Here is a 23,391-nt window from a genome sequence, read left to right as displayed (position 1 = left end):
TCTATTTTCTCTTAAAAAAATAACTTTTCTGAGGGGAGGAAGTTATTTGCATCTTCAGTAAGCTTTGCTGTTAAAGATACCACATTCCCAGCCAGATACTAAGCTCTTAGTACCGAGGCTTAACAACACAGGTCATCACTGCAGTGACTTTATTAAGGAGAAGGAAAAAAAAAAAAAGAAGAAAAAAAGTGTAACCCACCAGGTTGTGCATTCAGCTGCAAGAGAGAAGACACAGTTTGCAGTTGGACACAGCCCACGCGCTTCGGTACCTATTCCATCCATGGCCAGGCCCCGCGCTCTCATGCAGGGAGCCGAAAGGATTTCTACACCAGCTGCCGGGGATGCAGATGCCCGCTCTGACCATTTGTGACTAAGCTTGAGATGTAACTTGGCACCGAGAAGTTCTATCCATTATTTGTTCTGCAGCTCCAATGAGGAGTCTCAGGCTGTGTTTTTGACCCCACTGAAATGCTTTCAGTTCTGGCACAAATGATAAAATACTGGCACAACACAGGTCCCTGAACCTGTGCTGGCTTCCTCAGTAATCTCAGCATCAAGTCTGCCCACAAAACACCCATGTAAGGGGACCAGTACCTTGGCATCGGCTTGAATGATGTCCAGGTTTGGGCCATTGTCATTACATTTTGGTAATAAATTGTAAATCCAGTCCTGCGCTAGACCAGTTATTGGTCAGAAGTTGTCGTCTGTGCAGTGAAGGGTCTGGGCCCAAATTCACGTTCCTGTTTACTCAGACATGTACTGAAATCAGTTCTATTGATGACGACGGTCTAACGATGCTGCCCTGCATCACTCTGCAGCGCTCAGCATCCTACAGCCCTCTGTATGAAGGTTTAAAACTTGCAGTGATGGTAAAAACCACCAAGGAGAAATCTCTTATTCTTGTTTGGCCCAGGACATACTATATCAGGTGTTGTATGTTTTTCCTAATTAGTTACAATTCCTGTCTAGGAAAGAATAAAGCAAAAGAAAAGAAGAAACAAAGCTTGACTTCCTCCCTCTATAAGACTATTCCATGATAATAGTACCAAAAAGTCTGTATTTTTAGTAGGGAAGCAAACAGTAATGCATAAATGAGCACAGCCCCTGAAGGCCACGTTCAGAGACTTCTTCGGGAAGCTGCTCAGGAACCGATCTGCAGTAATTCAGAGTTATACTATTGCTTACTAAGCAATTTTGTCGTCAAACACATAGACCAAGTTTTCACATGTGTTCATTTGTTTTGCTTTCAGTGGGATATTAGTGATGTTAAAGGTTATACAAGAAGCACAATCGGAACATTTAATTGCTCAGTTGAAACTTGAAAGTAACGACAATCAAACTTTTCTAAATACTCGGTCTAAAGTGATTCATGAATCGCTATAGAGGGATGTACAAGTACAGAGGCAGAACATCGCCATATGTAAGCCATCACAGGCCTCTTGGTTTCACTGCAGCTCTACCAGCACACGCTGGCCAAGGATCTAGCCCCAACGTCTGCATTTTGACTCCTGTTGCAATTTTAAGATCTCAGCGTAACCCCCGACTCCCAGAGCTTGCATGGGTGTAGCAGGGCAGAACATGGGACTTTGTCTTTTGTTTCAGATTTCTTTGCCAGTCTTTTGTTTGTTCCTTCTCCACATGCTGCAGTTTCTCTCCTTTCTCATGTCTTTTTCATCCTTCATATACATATGTTTTCTTCCTAACTGACAAAAGACACCACCCAGGGCAAAACATCGCCCAGTTCAAAGTGCTTTAAATCCAAGGTGTGTGTGCCGACTTAGCGTCACCTTTCCCTGCACTACAAAACACATGTAGCATGCAAGTGTAGAGCCTCTATCTTCCCCTTTGTCACACACGTGAATGGGGAGAAGGGGAATCTCGCACTTGATGTTAGAGAAAGCAAGGGGACTCTGCGATTTGCGAAGCATTTTGAAACAGCGCAAGGGTTTAGTAACCACTGCATGAACTACACAGAGCGTATGCCTTCTGTGAGGCTGCGGATCACCGTGGATATTATAAATTAAAGGATTTAGTCATATGAGATAAGTTAATGGTTATGTGATAATCATCTGAAAAGACTTAAAACTGCTTAGAGGTTTATTCTGACTCTTTGACGAATGGAATCTTACCGTGGTCACAGACCAGGAGCCTGAAGGCTCTTAAGGGAATTCTTTTATTATTTTTTTTTTCCTGTAGCAAGTACTGCCCATGAGCTGAGAGCATGATTATAATCAGTCCTCCAGATAGTTTTTATTTATTTACCTCTCATATCCAAGGATCATAACTTCTATTATATAGGCAAATTGGCTGGACTTTTAGAAGTTCCATTATTCACCATCTCAAAATAATCATTATATTCTGTAATTGCCCTTATAGAGAAATAAGGCACAATGCTTTATGTTTCTGCTTCAACTTCTGAATTATTTTTTTTCCCAAACACTGGCGATAATAGCTTCACGTACACATAGGTGAATAAAAAGTGCATCCTCAAACTGCCACTGAAATGATGCACAACATAGAAAACCAGAGTTTTAAATATTTTCTAAACAGCATGTATTTAATCTGAACAGTGAAGTTAATATGTCATCTCATCAGAGCTGAAGCACAGACAGCCACTGCAGCCAATAATGCCATGTTTTGTCATTCATTGACATGCATACTTCCCCACTGGGTTATTTTACCTGCTTCCTGGTCCGTGTCTTCCCTGTTCTAAGTTTGATGTATCTGGCTATCAATTCATTCCTACCTGAAAGAAAGAAAAATTCATGATAAGGGACAAGCAGCATCACATCCATAAAGACCATAAAAATACCACATTCAAATATATGACCTCCATGCATATGAGGCTTATGTTTTCTTACACCTACTCCACTTTTTCTTTGCAGTTTTTATTCATCAGTATTTCTCATTGTTCATCAGTATTTCTCTTCCCTCTCCCTAACACATTGTATGTGCCACACGAACTATGCAGAGGGCTACGGGTTCGGTAGGGTTCAGTGGGTCTTCCCAGTGAAGTCCAGCAGCTATTTGCAGGCAGACAGGCACCTCCTTGGCCAGCGATGGTGCCTAGGATGATCTCTCACTGGAGAATCCCCCTTGCTAGGGGCTGACATGAGGTCTGGGCTCCTCTGGTTTTGCTTCTGACTGCGCTGGGTGGTGTTTGCCCCCATGGCCCACCTGGATTCCTGCTGGGAGGAGCAGCTGCTCTTGAGAGTCGTGTGCCACCTGAGCCAAAGTGCCAGTCACTCACATGTTAAGGTTTCACATCAGCTTTTCTCCAAGTTTTAATTCTACCCTTCCTGCCAGCAAGTACTCCGCCTCCTCCACTGGTGGAAATCACTGTCACAGTTCAGCAGGTTATCAATCACACCCTTTGGCCTGCACATGAGAGTGGTCACCTGTGGTGCCTAAGTTCCTGCTGCAGTGGAGACGATCAACACGGTGGTTTGTTATTCAGAACTCTATTTCTCTTGGAAATGTGTAGTATTTCCAAGTTTCTAAAATGGCCATTTGACTCTTCTTCAGTCACACATTATGCTACCTAATACAAACCAACATTTTCTTTCCAAATAATTTTCTTCCTAAATATTGCTGACATGGAAGATAACACAGTTTTATATGCTGCCCTGTTTATTTTCACTGTGTATTATGTTACTTCTCCAGGAGTTAAGTAATAACTTAAAAACACTTGTTCAACAAGTCTTAAGTTACGGAGTTATTTGCGTTCAGCACAGTGGATAAGCAGCCCGTGTGTAGAAAATGAGAAAACTGATTTAGCAGCAAGCTGAAAACAGGGAGCCTAAGAAAATAAATTGTCACCCACCGAGTTATTTTAAAGTGAGTGAGTAAATAGCTGGGGAGTGCAGAAAGCTACTGTATCGGCGAGGTACTGAAAGTCTTTCAGCTTGATGTTGTGGAGGAGAGACGGGAAGTTTTGAAGTAGCCGGCCTATGTCTGAAGGGCATTTTGTTGACTGGAAGATTGAACACAATTAGTCAAACTAGACCTTGATTTTCCTTTTTTCTTCTGTCTCCCCCTCTGAACCTTTTGTTACATCCTTTGTATCAAATGTCTCACAGTTCCTGTCTCTTCCATGGTTTGTTTGCTAAATCGGTACCAGAATATGAAATATCAACATGCTTTAGAATAGAGCTGTGTTTTCTCCGATTTTCTTTTTGTTTTGGTCTAGACTGTATGCCAGGTTTCCTGCAACTCATCACTGTAATGGTGATGTGAGGTTTGTAACTCTTCAGCAGGTCTCTTCAGGACAAACTTCAAGAGGTAAATTTTGCATGAGCAAACAGTTACACAAACAAGAAACATTTCTGCACATAAATGAGGGATTTCCGTGTGCAAACAGAGGAGCAGCTAGTTACCTAATTTCACGCAAGGACCTTGTCTTTTGGCTGGACAGAAGTTCTGCAGCCTGCTGTGTCCACAAGGTACTTGCTATTTGCAGTGAACAAGAGCATTTGTGTTCATGGGTGAAACTAGGGAATGATCAGTCTCTGTATCTCTCTGTCCTGTGCTCTTTCTCATAATCCGAACAGTTCACTTCAAATATGGAGAATTAGCTTTCATAGTGGTGGCTGTCCCCCTATGTCCTTATGCTGTAACAGCAGCTACCTCACAGGGACAGGACTGCAAATTCACTTGCAGGTGTTGGGCTTGGACAGAAACGGAGCTGCTCTACTCTTCATTAATATTAGATGGAAAAGTTCTACAGTAGAAAAATACAGTTTGGGAAAAGGAACTGGCAGAGAGGTCGAGAGCCTGAGGCCACAGCAACGAGAAGGGAGAGGAAAATATATACAATGACAGCACATCATACTAAACGTGCTTTAGACAAGCATTTTACAAAACCTTCCTGTTTGGTTCTTTTTATGCCTTTGCAGTGTCCCTTTAATGAATACTAGGCTAGCAGATAGTAAATTGGTTCACAAAAATTAAAAGAAAAACAGGAAGATGAATTTCATGGAGAGCCCAAAGGGGTGGTAGCCTGCAATCTGGTGAGATTCAGAGATCACCATATTCCTACAATCACCAGTATGATAGGTGGTATGAACATTTTCATATTTCTAAATGCACATTTTGATTTAATTGGGGAATGCCCTCCCTCCAGAAAGTGCCTTCTTTGCATATCTTTAAGTATGTGCATACATTAAGCACCCAGATAGTTTTTTAATGCAAAAGTGTTGGCAGGTTGTCCTTAACAGCAGCTGGTGAGTCTGCAAGGTCAATGCCTCTATAAGGTGATGTAAAGGATGTGTTGCCATCTCTTGTCCCTCCATCTGTACTGAAGGTGCTTCAGATACATGGTCACAGCACAGGTCACTCCAGCCACCCCATGCTCAGGGGCAGTTCTATGCAGCCCTCAGCCATAGCTGAGGAAGGAAGAGTTAAACCTCATGATTTCACATTTTCTTCCCAGTTGAGACAGCTAAAAAACTATTTTTAAAGGAAAGCTCAGATTCCCAGGCAGCCACTTGACAGGAAAAGCAGCTTGGTAAAAAACAAGCACTAAAAATCTAGGCTGTATTATTCAAAATACCAGCCAAGTGCTGTCTCCAGTTGAGCCCCAGTCCATCCATGAAGAGCTTTGGATTGAAACAAGGAAGGGTTTCTCTAACCGCTATCTAGCCCAGCAAGGGTATGACTAACAAGATAGTGATTTTGCAAAGTGATCACTTCCCCTTAAGGGGAAGTCTAGTGGAAGCCTAGCTCAAGAAGAGTCAACAGGGTGGCATAATTTGACTTAACTTACAGGGAGAGGAACTCTACAAGGAACTATGCAAAGTGGCTGAGGCAACAGCCTTCTGTTTTCCATAGAGCCATGTTTTCAACACAGCAAAGAAACATGCATCAGGTTCAGCCAGAGCAGGAGACACTGTAGCCTCACGAGGCTCACTAATGCCCTCTGCCCAGCCACAATGATCTGAAAGGACATAATTTCTTTTTTGGACTACCAAAAAGCCATAAACACAAACATAAGCACTGCCTGACATACACAAGATAGACGTTCCCAACTAAAAATTTACAGCCTTTGCGTTATCTACCGAACACTGGTGCTCTTCTTTACCAACTCTGATAGATACTAACAGAAAAGATCTTATCTCCTGATCAACTAAGGCCTATAGAGGATTTTAAAGAAAGGAAGGCTTAATAATCCTAAAACCACCCTTTCCTGCTCTTGGGAACGAGAGGAGTCTGAAACAAAAGGAGGCTCAAGGAACTTCTTTAATTGACCATTAATAAATAGATCTGTTTTTCTCTGAGAAGAGCTCAGCTGTGGAAATACTTTCCACACACGCCCTCCCTCTCTCTCCTTGTCAAATATATCTGGGAAATTGCCTGGCAGAAGAGAAGAGGTCAGGTTTATGAACTGTAAATGTTCAGCTCCTTCTTCTTGTCATCTGCTATGACAGTCTCCTACTTTGAATGTTTTGGTTCAGGTATCAAACAGAAGCGTGGGGAGGTGCCCAGTCTTCACAGCACAGGAATCTTTTCCAAGGATCTTGAAAAGATCGGGAGAGGACCACAACAAATATTTTATATAGGCTGCTTCTTGTGGGGTTTTCTTTGCCTTTTAAATTCAGGCCTTATCTGTCGTGCCCTTCTGTACTGTCAGTGCAATTGCAAACTATAATTCTCTCTGGACCGATGCTGAGGAAGAGGCATTTTATACAACAGAACATCTTTCTTCTAATCGCAGCAGAAAGTAAAAAGAGGCTTCAGCTACAAACAGTGCAGATGCTAGAAAACCTGTGAGGCTTCACAGGGTGCCAAAGCCTCACTGTGGCCCCCCTGGGGGAATGGCCATGCCCCTGAGGGCAGCCCTGCTCCTGCCAACCAGCGGGACACAGGCTCCCTCTGCCTTCTCAAACTACTGCCCCATCCCTGAGGAGCATTACCCTAAACAAGGGAGTCTGCGGCAATCCCAGACACCTCACAGGCAGCATGAAGGACTGACATTTCTGCTCTTCTTGTTCAAAATAACTAGAAACAGCTGCAAAGTGGGGAGGTTCCCACCCACCTCTCCCCAGGGGAGGCAGTTGTTGCTCTAACAGAGGACCCTTGTGCAGGAAAGCCTCCTCCACTAACGTTATTTCCAAAACCAGCCTAAAGCAGCCAAGCATCAGCCCCCACAAAGGTCCCCACGAGGCCCGTGGGTGCTACTCTTGGTGCTGCAGGTTGGTTTGGCCCCATTTGCCCAGCATGAGAATGGCCCCCAAAGGTGAAAAATCACACCCTGTCTGAGGAGGGCATAACTGGCAACCTCTTCATGGGCCAAAACCAGCACCACCACCTCTGCAAAGGAGTTACCAGGCCACCACAGGCAGCTCTACCAGGACCTGCGCGAGCTGTGGACGTGCCCCTAGCCACACCAGATCTCTTTCCCTGGGTCCCTGTCACAAGCATTGCTGCTCAAACCCAGTCCCCATTGGCAGCAGGGCAGCGAGCCGGTGCATCATGTCCCTGCGGAGCTGCCAGCCGCGTGGTGGGCGTGCGTCTTTATTTAGAACATTAATGACACGAATTAAACCACCGCCCTCCTACCTCCCAGTAATAGGCACTATCCAAATGTGATAAAAATAGGCAAGTGTGGGAAATCAAGCTGGTTAGCAATTTGAAAATGAACAGCTAATTTTAAAAAGTTTTCATACTCAGCAAAGTAACTCAAATAATGACCAAGTAGAAAAGTCTATTCTTTTCAGATAATGGCATACTATGAATTTCTCCAAATTCTATGTGACTGTGGCTCAAACCAGGGATTTCACACCCTGAGTGCAAAGTCTGGGGACAGACCTGAAGAAACATTTAATCTCCCAAGTCATGCTCACGGCCATATTTTCACCATGGCAAAGCTTTTCAGCTGGTTTTGGTAAAATCCATTTCTGGTCACCTCTGTTGAAGCTGCTACAATGGCCTGGCGATCACAAAGTGCTGCACATGTGCCCAGGGGCCAAATTTGGAAAGCTAGCAGGAATTTTGTTTGATGAGGACCCTGCTGATGAGCTCACTGGACCTCAGACAAGCACTCTCCTGGGACAGCCCCTGTGAGCCACACCGAGCCCTTGGTCTCACTGCTGAGAATGGGCTGGATCCAGATCCCAGCCAACGTCGCGGGAGTCCGTGCATGGACATCGTCAGCAGGGACAGGCTGGTTTCAACGCTTTCCTCAATCAGAAGGTGGCCCTTGGGCAGCCGGGCTTGCAGCCTACGGAGGAAGAGCTGCTCCACCACAGCGCTCAGCCTTCTGCTCATTTTGACAGCGGAATATCGGGCTTTGGGAAAGTTTGCCTAAAATTTGCCGGTGCCGCTTTCTGAAGATGTTTTAAAGCTAAATTGGCTAACAAAAAGCCTCTTGTAGATAAAAGAGCTCTGCAAGTCAACAACTGGCTAAGCAGTTTAAACCCCTAAGTAAGGCATCCTCTATTTAAACGTTATAAGCAAATCTAATTTAAGCTTTTAAAAATATTATGGGCAGGTGTTTAAGTTGTCCGCACACTGGGTTTTGCGAGGGCTTCAGAGGGGGCTGGGTGGCGCTTCCCAGGCGGGCAGCATTTTGTTCAGACAAGCTTTCTGCAGAAGGCCACGTGACATAGGCCAAATAAACAGCATCTGGGGATTTTCAATTACAGACCTTCACCCAGCATGCCTGCACTGTAATCTCTACCAGATGAGGCTCAGGCCTCACTATTTTCAATAATTCACACACTGTGTACACATAACATGACAATAAGGGCATTCATGCAACCGCCTGATTCGCACATCAAAGCTCCCAAATGGCCAGCTGTAAGCATGCTTACTGCTGAATAATTCATTCTTTTCACAGGCTTGAAAAAACGCTCAGCGGGAGTTGGCAAGCTTGTGTTCTTTCCTGTGTGGTATGCTAAACTCAAATTTTGAAAGAGGTACAGCCCCACTGAAAAGAGTCAGAGATCCAACTATTTAAATGTGCATTTGGGAGCTTTCGGATGGCTGCTCACAAAAACAACAAAAAAACCCAACAAAAAACAACAACCAAAAAAAAAAACCCAACAAAAAAAAAGAAGCACTGTTTCCAAGTGGGTAACGGAGATAAGATGAAATAGCCTACATGTTTTCTGGGGCAGGTGTTTAATAGAAATAAAATGATAAAACTGTTTTTTGGATAGTAGAATATATTTTACACATATTATTTCTCACTAAATCTTAAGATATACCAGAGGTATAACAGTTAACAAGCTCAGCAAACTTCAAATTTCCACTACTTAGCATAAATTTTCTACTATATGGCAAAGAGGGGTTTAGTTAAAACCAACAGATATGAAAAAGGCAAACTCAGAAACACCAAAGCTAATTCTGTTAACTCCTATTTACTGTTCTCACAGATATGAGTTGAATACTAATTTCTAGATGATATTTTAACAACTCCAAATTTGCAGCTGTGTCTCTGAATGTTTAGCTTGCAAACAGTGAGTGTTCCAGATTTTGAAAAGACTATGGCTTTACACAACAGAAGCATCACTTCTTAAAGAAAAAATAAAAGGGGGGAGAAAACAAGAAGGGTCTGCTTCATAATATCAAGTTTTCTTGACTGTCAATCAATGCCAGAACCAGCAGGATCAACTAGTCATGACCTCTCCTTATAGCAAACACATGCTGCTTACCAGCTGTGGACTGTGTTTTTTACACCCTTTTCTCTATCATTCAGAATGGCTTCCTCCTAAACACAATAATCCCAAAAGTGCTAAAACATATCAATCGTCCTTTAAGCCCTGCCTACAAAAGGCCAGCCGTCCGGCCTTTATGGGCTTGTCCAACAGCAGCTGATACTTCATTCAACTACAAATCCAATTTAGCAGTTACAAGAGGTTTAGCATCACTGGAAAAATATTGGTGTTGATCCTACGCTCTTAAGTCAGCAAATATTCCTTTGCCATATTGTTTAGCTTTTTCTGCCATATTTACACTTCTGGTGGATTTCCCTGAATGACTTCAACAACAGCATTTAACCTCTGAACTGGTAATATTTACAGTTGATCAAACAGCAATTTTAAAAATATGTTTACCACAATTAAAGAAACGTAACCTTATTTGTATTCCAGCTGTTACAATTCTGAAAAAGAACCCAACCAACAACCCTAAACACAAACACAGTCATTTCATTTAAAACCATAGAGCACACTTTATGTACTAACTATGCAGGATGCAATTTATTATAGCCCTTTTGGCAAGTTCACGGCAATTCTTTCACTTACGTATTTTTAATTGCCAAGGGAGCCAATGCAAACACTCGCTTGATCTCCCTCCACTTTTTTCTTCTCTTTGTCTTTTTTTCCTCTTTAAGCAGCAGTATATGTAATGTGTTAAAGTCAAGAGGGGAGACCCTATCTAGAGAATTTACTACTCCCTAGCCCAAATCTGCAAACCTATGGGACCACTCAGGTTAGGCAGCCTTTAATAGTGTGAACATAAGGCAGAAGACAGCTCCTGCATCCCTGTGGAAGAGAGTGGGAGCTGCTTTTCACTTGCTTTGTAGTGAAAATAATCAGCCTCAAACCTGCATCAAGCACAGGATTTCCATCTCTCTGCATGGGCACTTGTCGGAGGGCCAGGGCCACCCAGCTCACCCGCAGCCAAGGACGCAGGCAGGTCCCCACAGTCCCCCAGGGAATGGGGTGGGGGCAAAAAAAATAACCGAGTGTCAGACCTGCTAGAGTTTGTTGCTTAACTCTGCACCGAGTCCTTTGAGAGCCAAGGCTCCGAATTTAGGCAGTGACCACGCACAAATGTGGCAATCCCAGGACAGGACCAGGAGAAGACAAAGAGCGGAGGGTTCCTAAAATGGGTTATTAGGGTTGCCCGAGTGGTGTGTGTGTATGCAGACACACATACGCAAGATTACAATAAGCCACTTAAGTATTATTATACACAAATTAACTGCTTGCAAAGTGTACTGTAACTGGGTTGCCCAAGAGGACAGGGAAAAGAAAAGATCCAAGAAACAAAATAACCGAAACAATCCCTTTGGATGCTAATGAGTGAACAATTACAATGACTCACTGAAGTTATATCATAATGATACTTCCAAATAAAAGAACTTTTTGTGTATTGTATTAAGAACACCAACAATAAAATGATCCCAGATTGAAGCAATACCACAATTTAATTTATACAGCAAAAGGGAAATGACCTAATAGTAGCATGGAAAGATATTCTCCTCATTTTGATTTTTATCCCAGCTTCAGTTTTAAAGAAAACAATGAAAAAGACCCATAGACACATCTGGTTCAAAAGTCTTCATTGACACTAATGCAATGCATTACATTCTGTTTGGCAGGTCTTCATACTGGGAAATATTCCACATAAGCAATGTTTATTAATTTTCTTCTTCTGAGTTTTTAAAAACACAGACAGAATAGATTTCAAAGAGAGAGGAGTGATCCAGAGATCTCTCTGAATATTCATTAATTAATATTTTGTCAGTGTCAGTTGTCTCAACAAAAGAAGGTTTTACAATTTACTCTAAGCCTCATTTAATTAAAATTTAAATGTTACAAAAATACATGGAAATTTTTTGCTCCCTTGTAATTATATTATTTTCTCCTTACTTTAAGTGGTATTTTACTGCAACCAAAAAAGCATTTTGAAACAAAACAGCAATTTTTAGGCTTCAGAATATCCAAAGAAATGCCCCTAGGAAAAAAAAAAAGTCCCCAAACTTGACCTTTGTCATCTCTCTGGATCAGCTACAGATGTTTAGCAGATTATACAAAAACCTAGATGTCCTTAACCTGACATTCTGGGTTTTTTCCCCTGCTATGATAGGAACTCTTAGTAACCTATCTGCGAAGACCCCATGTGACTTCCACATGCATATGTAATTGCTGTGTTGTTTTCCAAGGTAGTTGCAATTTTTCAGCGACATGAGCAGTTCAGAATGCAAAAGACTCTTGCTAAATGCTACTGACAGAAAGTCTGATTTGGACAGGAATCCTTCAAATACACAGACAATGGGCTGGGTGACCTGTCATGCATGATGGATGAGTTAAGGGGATTAAAACCACTATTTGCATTAGAATAGATAAAAATTAGCAAAATAGAATTTCTCAGTAGGTGGCTTCAGTTCTGTTTGTTCTCTTAGGCAAAATGAAGTTCATTTCAAAAGGAATTACGATTGTTTAAGTAACACTCATTTGCTGAGGAGAAATTTTGGATGCTGGTTTGCTTTCTATCGTTTACTATTTAAGAAATCCGCTTTGACAATCACTACAAAAGTATCCTTTTCCTCCCATGTTTAATATTAAAACATTACACAGCTACAATGTTCTAACTGCTTTAAACTGTATGTATATCTTCATGCTTACATGTTTCTGAGCTGCATATACACAAAAAAGTGTTCTGAGTTCAAAGAGAGATGATCAAAAAGACTAAAAAATTACTTTAAATTGTGTACTGTTGTCTCACTGAGGTTCTGAGCATGAGCCTGTGACTGAAGAACTGTAAGAGGCAGACGCTTGAAATATTGCATGCTTCTTTTGACTAGATTCATGTTGCACACAGTATGGTACTTAAAAGACTCAGAAATGGCTGCACAAAGTAACACAATGAAAGACTCACCTTACAGAATAGCATTGCATTTTTTATACAGTATAACTCTGAAAGAAATCTGTATGAACAAGTCAGTGCCACAAGTAGGCAAACAGATATAGAAACTCCAGAAACATCCATGGCCCATATCCCCTCACTCCTGCAGAGAACAACCAAGATTTGTCTGTCAAACAAGAGTTGCAAAAGTAACGGAGGTCCCCCTCTTTGCAAGACTCACACATCCAATTTGCAGACAGCAAGCAGCGTCCAGAAAATCCTCCACGTTTTAAAAAACATGTCTGCGTACTGCCAAATATGTTTTTGAACCCCTCGCCTGTTTTAACAGTAGACTGCAGTCAGACTGGTGATATATTTCCCTATGCCTTACAGCAGCATTAATAGAAAGCAAAGCTGAGGCATTAAGGTAAATTTCTTCCATTGATGACATTACAAATGGGAAAACCTGTGACATGATTTCTCAACTCAGCATTTACTATAATGAGATTTTAAGAGAGCAGCTCGCTTCTCTGGCTCAGTGATGGGGGTTCTGGCCAGATCCAGAGGCTGTCTAAAACAGGTCACTGCCAGAGCCCGCAGCCAGGGATGGGATCCCACCACACGGCTCCTGGGGAGGTGGCGTTCATCTGCAGGTGAGGGAGGACCCCGTGAGCTGCCTTCATTTTCAGCTCCACAGACCCTGCACTGGCATTTCGTACAGCTCTTTGCAAAAACTGTTTATTTAGCTTATGAATTATTTGGTGTCTGTGTTCCATGAAGTTAAGATGCTTTATTTTCACAGCAGGTGCAAAGAAGTATTTAAATTTGCATTATGTTCAGCGCATTTGGACTCAGTTCGTGTTAGATGACAGCTTCTGACAGCAGATGGGCCAAGTGGAGAAACATTTGACCGGCATATGAAAGAGCTTGGGATACATCCAACTTTAACCTTGGTTTCCAAGTTATTTCACAAGCACAAAGTAGCATTTTGTGGAGACTTTATAGCTAACAATGTCATTCTAGCTACAGTACAATAAATATTTTGCTCCAATTACAAACCCACAAGAGAGACCCATAACATACATGAGCTACAGGGTAAGTAATTTCTTGCAAACCTAGTCTCAAAATATGCTTAAAATTTGGACTCCTTTAACCCTTTTTTTAGCCTAAAGAAAGACCTGTCCATATTAGTTGACCATTCTTGCCTCCCTGCTGATCCCATCTGGGTCACTGACGTTCAAGGTAAAGTGGAGGAGAACAATATCCCTGCACTTCTGAAGAATTCTCAGGACACCAGCCCAAGGGGAGAAAAAGAAACCTTAATGCCATCCTGAACTCAGGTGTGAGAACACAACAGGCTGTTAAAGAACGGAAGATACCAATGCTTATTTGGAAGGTCTGCTACAAGAGACAGCAATGAAGAGCTGAATAATCAAATAATACCGCATCATAATGTATTTTGTTTACATCTGGAAGTGTTCCTCATAAGATGCTCATTCATCAGAGTGAAAAATGCCTGCCTGACTCTTTCTGCCCCTCTGCCCCAGGCTCTACGGCCTTCAGCGACTCCAGCAGTCCACAGTACGTCCCAAGCAGTGTAAATATTGTGTTGCTACTTTCATTATCATTGAAAACACTCATTTGTGCCTTTCAAAATCCACAGGATTATCTTGGAGAAAATTTTGCTTTGTGTATCTGCCAAATGCATGAGAGTCCTAGCATTTGTAATTTTCGCTATAAACTATTTTACTTAAAGTGGTTGCTTTGGGTGATGGGAGGGCTCTTTTAAAAATAATTTTTAAGGGGTAGGGCATCCCAGAGAACCAAAAGAAAACTACAGTGATTTATAATCTTTTTACTACCTACTTGTTTCTATAGTAAATCACTACTTTCTTTTGCTTCCCAGCTCATGCCTTTACTTTACATAACATTTATCCAAAAAGTGTACATTTGGAAACCTTTCCTTTGTTTGTTTTGGATAAATGAGTCATGTAGTGTAGACACAGTTTCATGCATAGTTCTTAATCCCCCTTTCTTTAGGCCTGATGCAGTGGGAGAGAAACTTTACAGTCAGGTTGTTTTGTGACTAAGTATCGCTGACGTGGGACTGGGAGAGGAGACTGGGCTTCCAGCCACAGCTCTGCTGTGTTTCCTTGTCGAGTCCTTAACCTCTCTTCACAGTTTTTGCCTGTATAGAGGTTAGTTTTCTAAAAAATTTGGTGAAAAAGGTGTGTGAAAGACCAATCCCACTTTCTACCCGATGCGCCTCCCCTCTACTCACATCCATGCCAGCACAGGTATCATACTGAACAGCCTCAGCCACCAGCAGCTTCTAGTCCTGACAGCAACAACAGACATTTCACAAGGAGCAGAAGGACTTTGGTCCTCAGCTCCAACATGCCTTGCTGGGGGCTGCGGGCCCAGGGATGGCACTGGGACAAGGACAGGGGGGACATGTCCCAGCACAATCCCCACAGCTGACATCACTAGACCCACGATGGGTACGCTGGCAGAGCTGTGAGCATGGCAGCCTCACGCAGCAAAGAAGGGAAGTTTAAATACACAGAGATCTGGAACTGCATTCAACATTTATTAATGTTCTACCCCTACAAAGCTCTTAGTTTGCTCATGTGACTTTATCGTCTGTTTAGTCTAACCTGCTGATATGATAATCTGTAGTCTCTAGCACATAAAACAATTTTATTTTTCTTTTGAATGATGGCTCTTTACGCACTTTTCTCTCCCCTCTTTCAATGTGCTCATGCCCTCGTGCTCTCCCACACTCACTCTCTCTCCGTCCCTCTCCCTTCCTCCTCCCTCCCCCTCTCTCCTTAAACAGTAAGGACAAGTAATACCAACCCCTCCCCTTCTGCAGTTGTTTCCAGGATAACCCTCCATCCCATATTGCTTCAGCTTTAAAGATCACTGCCCCTCTGCCCAGACCATACCGTACAGACTCGACTCTAATGAACCCACAGGCTGTCACAGACCACAGGAAGGTTATTTCGCAGGTGCTACTTCCTAATGTGCAAAGCCCTGAACAAGACTCCAGCATCTTCCTTCTAACTTGGCCAGTGGCTGGCTGGATGCATCTTGACACAGGGAGAACTGCAGGTTCGAGTGAGGAAGTGGTCCTGAGCTTCACTGGTGTGCAGCTGAGACCAACAAATGAAAAAGGGTTTTAAAGTGTTAAATACTGGATAGTTGGTTTCAACCTTCTGACACTGGACTGATTTCAGACGAGACCCTTGGCAAAAGGGTATTTCAGATCAGTGGCAACGCAATCAGCATCCCCCTTCCTAATACAATACATGTTTCTGCCCATGCAAGCACAGAAATAGTCACCCAATGCTTTGCTAAAACACAGGCAGCGTTCAGAGTACTACACTGCACCTAAAATTCTGCCAAGTCCACCTGGCACCAAATTTCTTAGTTTTACAAATCTCCAAGTACTCTACTGTATTTTGATCTTTTTATAGTGTATGTATTTGTCATGAAGGCATTTTCACTGAGTCAACTGGCAAATCCTTGCTGAACCTGGCAATCGCACCAATATCGACATCCTAGCCCACACAAGGTTTCTGCTATTAAAAGACATAAAGAAATGGTCATTGGGTCAGACAAAGAAATTCCACCTGACGTCAGGCATAGCTATAACATGCACAAAGAGATTAAATTAGTGCTGCAGAGACGTATCAAGAGTGCTTTCAAGAGTGACATCCCTTTCATCTTTTGTGAGATGCATATGAACGTATCAGTACTCACCCCTCCAGACACTAAATTGAGCCATAGGCTGATTTTCCATAAGGACTGGTGGTCTTAGTAGTGTTAGGTTAATGGCTGGACTCAATGGTCTTAAGGACCTTTTCCAACCTAAATGATTCTATGTCATAAGAACAAGAAGTAAACCATACTTACTTACCTCAGAGGCTCATAACTGTTTATATGAATCTATTAAAAAGCTGAGATTTAAAACAACACATTAATTTAAAAGAAAATGAAAGGTTGTTTCTGGTATGGCTGATGCAGTTATATGTTTTCTGCTGAGGGAAATTTATAGCCACATTATTGCTGTCAAGGAGGGTAGTGAGCCACAAGGATTTCCAGATGCCATGTGTGAAGTTTCTCATTTCCCCTACTATACTAAAGTACATTATCACCCAAACGCAAACAAGCTTTAAAAAAATATCTGTCATTAAAACATGTGTGGCCCCCTTGCCTGGAGTTAAGAGATTTGGGTTCTTTCTTTTCTTTTCCTTTCTTTTTAAGCCAGATGGGAGACTGTACTGCCGTACTCCCCAGGGGCCTAATACTGATCATATTGATGTCAACAGTAATGCCTTGGGCTGCATCCCTTCTGCACGCTGCACCCTGTCAGTGAGAAAACCTGGCTCTGCCAAACAATAACATTTCACTTATAGAAAGTTGGTCAAAGGAGTGGAAGAATTGCTGCCGTGACGTTTCTCAGAACAGCTATGGATGTGAAAACAGAGGTTTAAAAGGAATACAGAAGATAAAAGGAAAAACATGTTCAAGATTCTGCTGCACCTGTAAATACAACTTGCCGCAACAGCAGACAGCTGAGGGACCTGTCCCGCTGTATGGACACCAGTGAGCAGTAGGGACAGCTTCCTGTGCAGGAGACCACCCTCACGTCTAGCAGTGTGTTCGCACAGATGGCAACGCCATGTCAAAAGGATATTCAAAGGCAAAGACCACCTCCAGGACAGCCTCTGCAAGCCTGAAGCAGAATGATCTCTCATATGGCTGTCTGGGATTGCTGAGCACTCAGGCATGAGGCTTTAAAGTGGGAATGGGTGTAAAAGAATGCCTTGCAATTGATTACCTTTCCAACTCTTACTAGGAGAATGGTAGCAAAATTGAAGCTAGAAAATCTTATGAGTGAGCTTTTGTTCCCAACTGGATTTATTCTACAAAAGGGAAACACAGAATTTATGCAAAGGTCCAGCACAGTGGTGCTGAAAAGAAGATAGAGACGGACCCGTCAGAAGGCTGATGCCGTATAGTTGCCATTCATTTTTTATTTAAAGTGAAAGCCACAGTCTCAAAGGTGTTTTGTTAAATGATGTTAACTTGAGTCTTTTACTGAAGATGAAAACTAAATGGGAGAGTCCAAGGCAAAGCTGTCCCTTCTGTCTCACATCTGGAAGCACATCAGCAACAAGATCATGAATGGGAGCAAGAAAAACAGTTTTGCTGAAAACCCAGAATGAAACAGAAAGTCTATTAAGGAAACAGGGACATGCTGGCATCCCTCACTCCAGCTGGAGAACTCCCTACTTCTACAGGGCCATGGGCACAAAGTGGCACCCGTTTCTGAGGTACTCTTAGCAGAATGAAGGCTGAGGAAAGCACCTTGCCAATGCCAACTGAAATGATTGTATGCCAGTTTTACCACATAAACTTTTGTCCATTATCTCAAGAAACAGTTTCCATGTCTTCAAATCTTTCTTATGGTCCTCCCAAAGAGAGTATATACAACATAAGCCTCAGATATCAAAAGGCCACTCTTAGAAACACTGAAGCAAATCCCTGAAACTATGTTTTCTTAATCACATCAGCCACTTGGCTTGCAGGTACGCTACAGCATTTTCTGAAAGAAACAGAGATCTGAGTAACAAAAATGGTCCCTCAGAAACTCTCATGCTTCACATCAATACTTCAGAAGAGAAGAACTGAATCTCTGCTACAGCAACTACTCCAAATAACTAAAGACACAAGTGCAGAGTATGCACATTTGATGAAACAGAAAACAGCCAAAGCAATTATTTCCATAAACTTAAGACAAGTCAATATGGACAAAACCCTTTTCAAACCTATATAGGGCAAATCATTACCTTGCTGCAGTATCATGATTGAAGCTGAACTGCCTGAGTGTTCACAGCACTCACTTCTAGCTAAAGAAACTCACCTAGAGTGCCTACCACACCTGTCAGTGCTTGATACTCCAGTCTTGTTAAAAACCCAAATTAATACATTGAAAACAGAAGTGTCATTACAGAGCTTTTAAAATGATCCTTCTGGCTTCTCCTTCATCTTTTAATTTCCACTAGATTAATTAAAGACTTCAATTAAATTGTAAGCAAATTTATAAAAGTTTTAAAAATTCGGTAACTCGGATCTCTCCATCCAAGTATTTATTTTCTGTTGTAACGTCTGCCATTACAGGCTTTTGTATGTACCTTTTCCCATTCTTACCTGGACGAAGGGCTCTTTTTTATTCCTCAGATTAAAAATAACCTGAAGAAGGCAGGTATTTCTATGTGCATAAGGTCTTTCAAGGGTGAGTATGAGCTAAACAGGCTCAGCAGCTCTAAAAATTAGTTCACAAACTTTTATGTCTGAATTATTTGCTGATTTTCTGAGCACTGGAAATACTTTGACTTATGCATCTGAGAAAGTGAATCTCCACAGAAATCAGATCTCAGCCTGCCTTCTTTCTATATCTGCCTAAGCAAGACCCCCAAAGGCTCCTGCCTGCCTATGAAGAGAGAGGTGTAAATATCCAAGTACCTGCACGAGAGAGAATGCAGTTGGACTCATCTACGTCTACCAGGCAGGCACTTGGCGGTGTATGTACACGTGCTGTGCAGAGGACGCACGGGACCACACTGTGGCAGGATCAAGGTCTCTCACTTGAAAATGCCTTTTCTTAGTCTCTGCCTTTGCTGAAGAGCTGCCGACAGTTATCCTCTGCCGTAGTCCATCCTGCCAGCTTTATCTCTTAAATTAAGAGTTGTCCTTGTGTTGTTGCCCACAATAGGTTTGAACAAGTACTTCTGCAAGCAGCAGAACAAAGGAGGTTTGGTTTCCTATGGCTCTGGGTCCTGACAATGAGCTTTTGCATGGATCCTGGTGCCTTGCCTCCTGTGAGCTACACACAGCCATTCCCCAGCAAGATACTCATAGAGTCTCTCTTCCACCTACCCACTTTCCTGTTTTCAAGGAGCTTTGAAGAACATTTCCTAATGATCATGAAGTCTCCAGTGCGGTTAACATTGAGCAGAAGTGACTGGGAGAATTGACAGGCAGACATTTGTGGACTGCTTTGGAGCTGTGGACAAAAGAAAAGTTCAAGAAAGAGAGTCCTATTTTACCGTTGTATTCAAATTTGAATTTAAAGCTCAGCTGCTTATGATATTTGAACATGATTGCAAACTGTGGGTGAAGAAAATTCATCTCAGCCATCCAGATCCTCTATCTTTGTAGTAAGCAGCAAAGATCAGAAGAAAACAACAGAGACCAAAGGGGATCAAGAAGTTTTCGTCTTCAAAAATATTTCCTCTTCTAAACTTGTAGTTTCATGGCTGTGCTTGAACAGAGAACAGAAACCTGGGATAAAGCTCTTTATGCTGGAGACATTAGTGGACCAAAATAACAAATTCAACCCCAGTTCCTACATCTGGTCTTTTATATAGCTGATGGTTCATATACTCAAAACATACATCTTACTAAACATGGGTTTAAAATAATATAGGATTAAGTAGAAATTAATTTTTTACAATGCCGAAATGTTTATGGGTGAAGAGATTAAGATAGTAAAACCGTTGACCTTATAATGCTAAATAAATATTTATCTGGCTTTAGGAATGAGTAAATTGCACTAAGTTATATTAACTATTACAATTTATTCTAATTTGAGAGCTTAAACCCAGTGCATATTACATAAATTAGGCAAACAATCCTTGTGCTTAAGACGTCTTAAGGTCAATCATGTTCCTTGGAATTTGAAAGATTTTACTGAAGTTGTTGTCAGTGGCATCTTAAGGTGTGTATATAACGAAGAGCTTGATTTTAAACACAGGGGTTTTTTAAGTGCTGTCATAAAACAAAAAACACTTTAAAAACCCCTGTTTCTTTCATATAAATGTCATCTTTTTTTCCTGCAATGTGGGAAGTAAAACCATCTAGCATTCAATACTGGGCTCAGTAGAAATCACTGGCCTGAAAGTTCAGCATTACTTTCCACAATATAAAATCCAATACATCCAATACCAAATTACATTAAATTTGACCTAACCAGTGGGCAGGGTTCTTTATCCAGAAATAACATCCCTATGCACAAAATCAGTATTTTGAAGGTTCATAATCTTAAAGTGACTCACGGAAATATAATGCCTCTTGTATTCCCAAGAAGATTACACTAAACCAAAGGATGGTATATGCTTACACCCAACAAGGCAGAAATACCTACTGAGCCATGTAGGAACAGGCCCCAAGTATAAGCACCCAACACTTTTTTCAGGAACAAAGAGACTATGCCACTTCATCTACGAACAGTCTCATCTGAACATAGTTCAGTCTGTAAGAAGAGAGAAAAGGACCCATTTCACAAGAAATGGACACTTTTCCAGAAGACTTTTTTTGATCAAGATTTTCCCATTTTTCCTTTATCAACCCACTCAACCTGCAACACAAAAGCAGGTTTCAGTCCCCCCCAAAATACCAGCATGCTGAAGGCATCTGAGAGAGCAGTAAATTACTAGTAGATTGGAAAGATTGATTTGTGAAGAAGTTACAACAAAGTGGAGACACTGCAATCAGCATGTACATGGTGTAAAGGCCGAGTCTCCCAGCAGTCTCTGAATGCCCTCAATTCCCACTAGCAGACTGAAATCAGTGGGAGCTCAGGACATTCAACAATTCATAAAAATTAAAGCAGGGCAACGACTGTTTTTATTGTTTGTTCTTGGCAGTACCCTCTAAGAGCTAGATGCTGAAGGAATGCATGATCTTTGCTGTGACAACTTTGCAATTTAGAAAGATTTAAGCAAAAGGGATGGGTTAGTGAAGAGGGGTGTAACAAGTGAATAAAGTGATCAAAGCTGATGATGGCTGGCATTCTCTATTAATGCAGCAATCTCGGTATTACAGGTAGACTATTCCCAAAGCAGCTCAACCTACCTGTTCTTGACATACTCATTTCCTACAAATTACAGTAAAAGTGCTTCTTGCGTGCTTCAGAAGGCTGTAATCTAGAGGGCTGTGAGTATTGTATGTAGAGAGGTTTGTGGGCCAGTTCCAGCTCTACATTGCACTCATGGGTGGAGTGTGCAGCAGGACATACCCACTGATAAATGGAGGTGGAAAGAGCAGCACAGGGGGGCAGGGGCAGCCTCATGGGCACAGGCAAGAGTGCTGCAGCATGAATGAAGACATCTGAGCTGCATAAAGACAGAAGAGAAGCAGAAAGGGGTTTTTTTGACCTGACATGAGAATATACACAGAGGGATGATCTTAACAAAGCAAATTTGAAATATTAAGCAAGAAAATACCTTCCAGATTTAAAACAAGATCCAAAGAATGTCCCATGATGCGGCATTAAAATTAAATTGGGCAATGCACTAGAAAATACACCCAGAGAAGGAACCTTCCACCAATTCTCTTTTTTTCCAGTGGATGTATATTTAATATTTTCTTCCTGTATGACCTAAAAATCTACACCTATAACAGAGCCCCAGGTGATAGGCACACCATAAACCATGTGATAGGCCTGGCATAGAAATATTCCTGAACCAGCCCAAACTCAAAAACCCTACACTAGCAGTACTGTTATTTACTTTGACTCATATGGTTTAGTTTTAGGTAGTGCTGCGAGAAGCACAGAGTTGGACTTGATGATCCTCATGGGTCTCTTCCAACTCAAGATATTCTATGATTCTATGACTCTATTCAGTTACATTCCTCCAAACCTGAAAGGTTAATAGCCACACCCAGAAGGCACTCCTTCCTTATCTTTCTGGTTTTCTTACACAGAATAGAGAGTAAGAAAAGTAGGAGGCGATAAATCACTGGATGATTCCTCTTCAAGAACAGCTATGGCAAGTTAATATTGTATTGACACCACTTTTCTTGTTTATCTCACTCTTTCTAACAAATTACACTTTTTATTTAAGCATAGACTGCATTTCTTATACACCAGGAATATGCCAAAATACTTCCACAAGTCATTTTCTTTTCTTTGAAGGAGAAGTAAAATAAGGACCAACTGTAAATGCAAGGGCTGTCCCACCTTTAACTTCCTTCTAGTGCTTAACACCATGCTTAAAATTGTACCATATAAACACACAGAAGCTGAAACACCACGAGCAGCCCTTCCATCTACTTTGCTTTACACATTAAACCACGATTCAAATAGAGCCCATTAAGGAATCCAAATGCGACTTACCACATGTGTTAATTGGGTGGGGAAAAAAAAAAGAAAATACAACCCTTGAATGTGGACATTTATGTATTCCCATTATTCAGACCCTCTTGATGCCACAATCTCCCACTTCTATAGTTTATAAATGTTTGATTTAAAATATAGCCATTTTATCATTTGTACCACATTTACCTCATCTTACCACTGTTCTGACTGGATGAGAAGCTAATGTAGCCTACACTGTCTGGTCAATTATTGCATGGACACCAGGGACCAATTAATGCCATCCATAAAAGCCTGCATCATTCTGTCAATTAACTAGAACTAACTATGTCATCAGATATATTACTGGTGAGCAAGTCTATTTGGTTGCAATATGTCTTGAAGGAGAGCAGTATCAAATGAATCACAATTGACTTGGACAACCGCTAGCATAATTTCAGAAGATGAAAAGACAAATGTGGTAGTTATTAGTGGTCCCCTGAGGAATTACGGCCAAGCAATTGTAATGTGCTAAGACTGTACTAGCAGGTGCCCACAGCACAAATCAGACAGAGGGTTAAATCAATATTTTCAATTTCTTAGGATCAATCCAGTGTTCGAACAAGATGGAAACTTGTTAGCAATTGGCAGAATGTGTAAATGAAAAGTCA

General features: G+C 41.7%; 1 protein-coding gene across 4 annotated transcripts in view; it reads right to left on the bottom strand.

Moving 5' to 3' along the window:
- The window catches only part of TEAD1 (TEA domain transcription factor 1), a 100,939-nt gene that overhangs the window by 39,941 nt on the left and 37,607 nt on the right, over positions 1-23,391 (bottom strand). For 3 of the 4 annotated variants that reach the window (XM_086471938.1, XM_086471939.1, XM_086471937.1), the window contains exon 2: positions 2,682-2,746. In XM_086471938.1, coding sequence (XP_086328064.1) covers positions 2,682-2,746 — 65 coding nt within the window. Of the gene's footprint in view, positions 1-2,681; positions 2,748-23,391 lie in introns of those variants that run through there. The other variant, XM_086471940.1, reaches the window with a different exon arrangement.

This window comes from Leptosomus discolor, chromosome 12 (genome assembly GCF_034619465.1).
Source record: "Leptosomus discolor isolate bLepDis1 chromosome 12, bLepDis1.hap2, whole genome shotgun sequence".
Taxonomy (NCBI): Eukaryota; Metazoa; Chordata; class Aves; order Leptosomiformes; family Leptosomidae; genus Leptosomus; species Leptosomus discolor.
The sequence above is the reverse complement of the archived record's forward strand: the minus strand, read 5'-3'. Positions and strand labels throughout refer to the sequence as shown.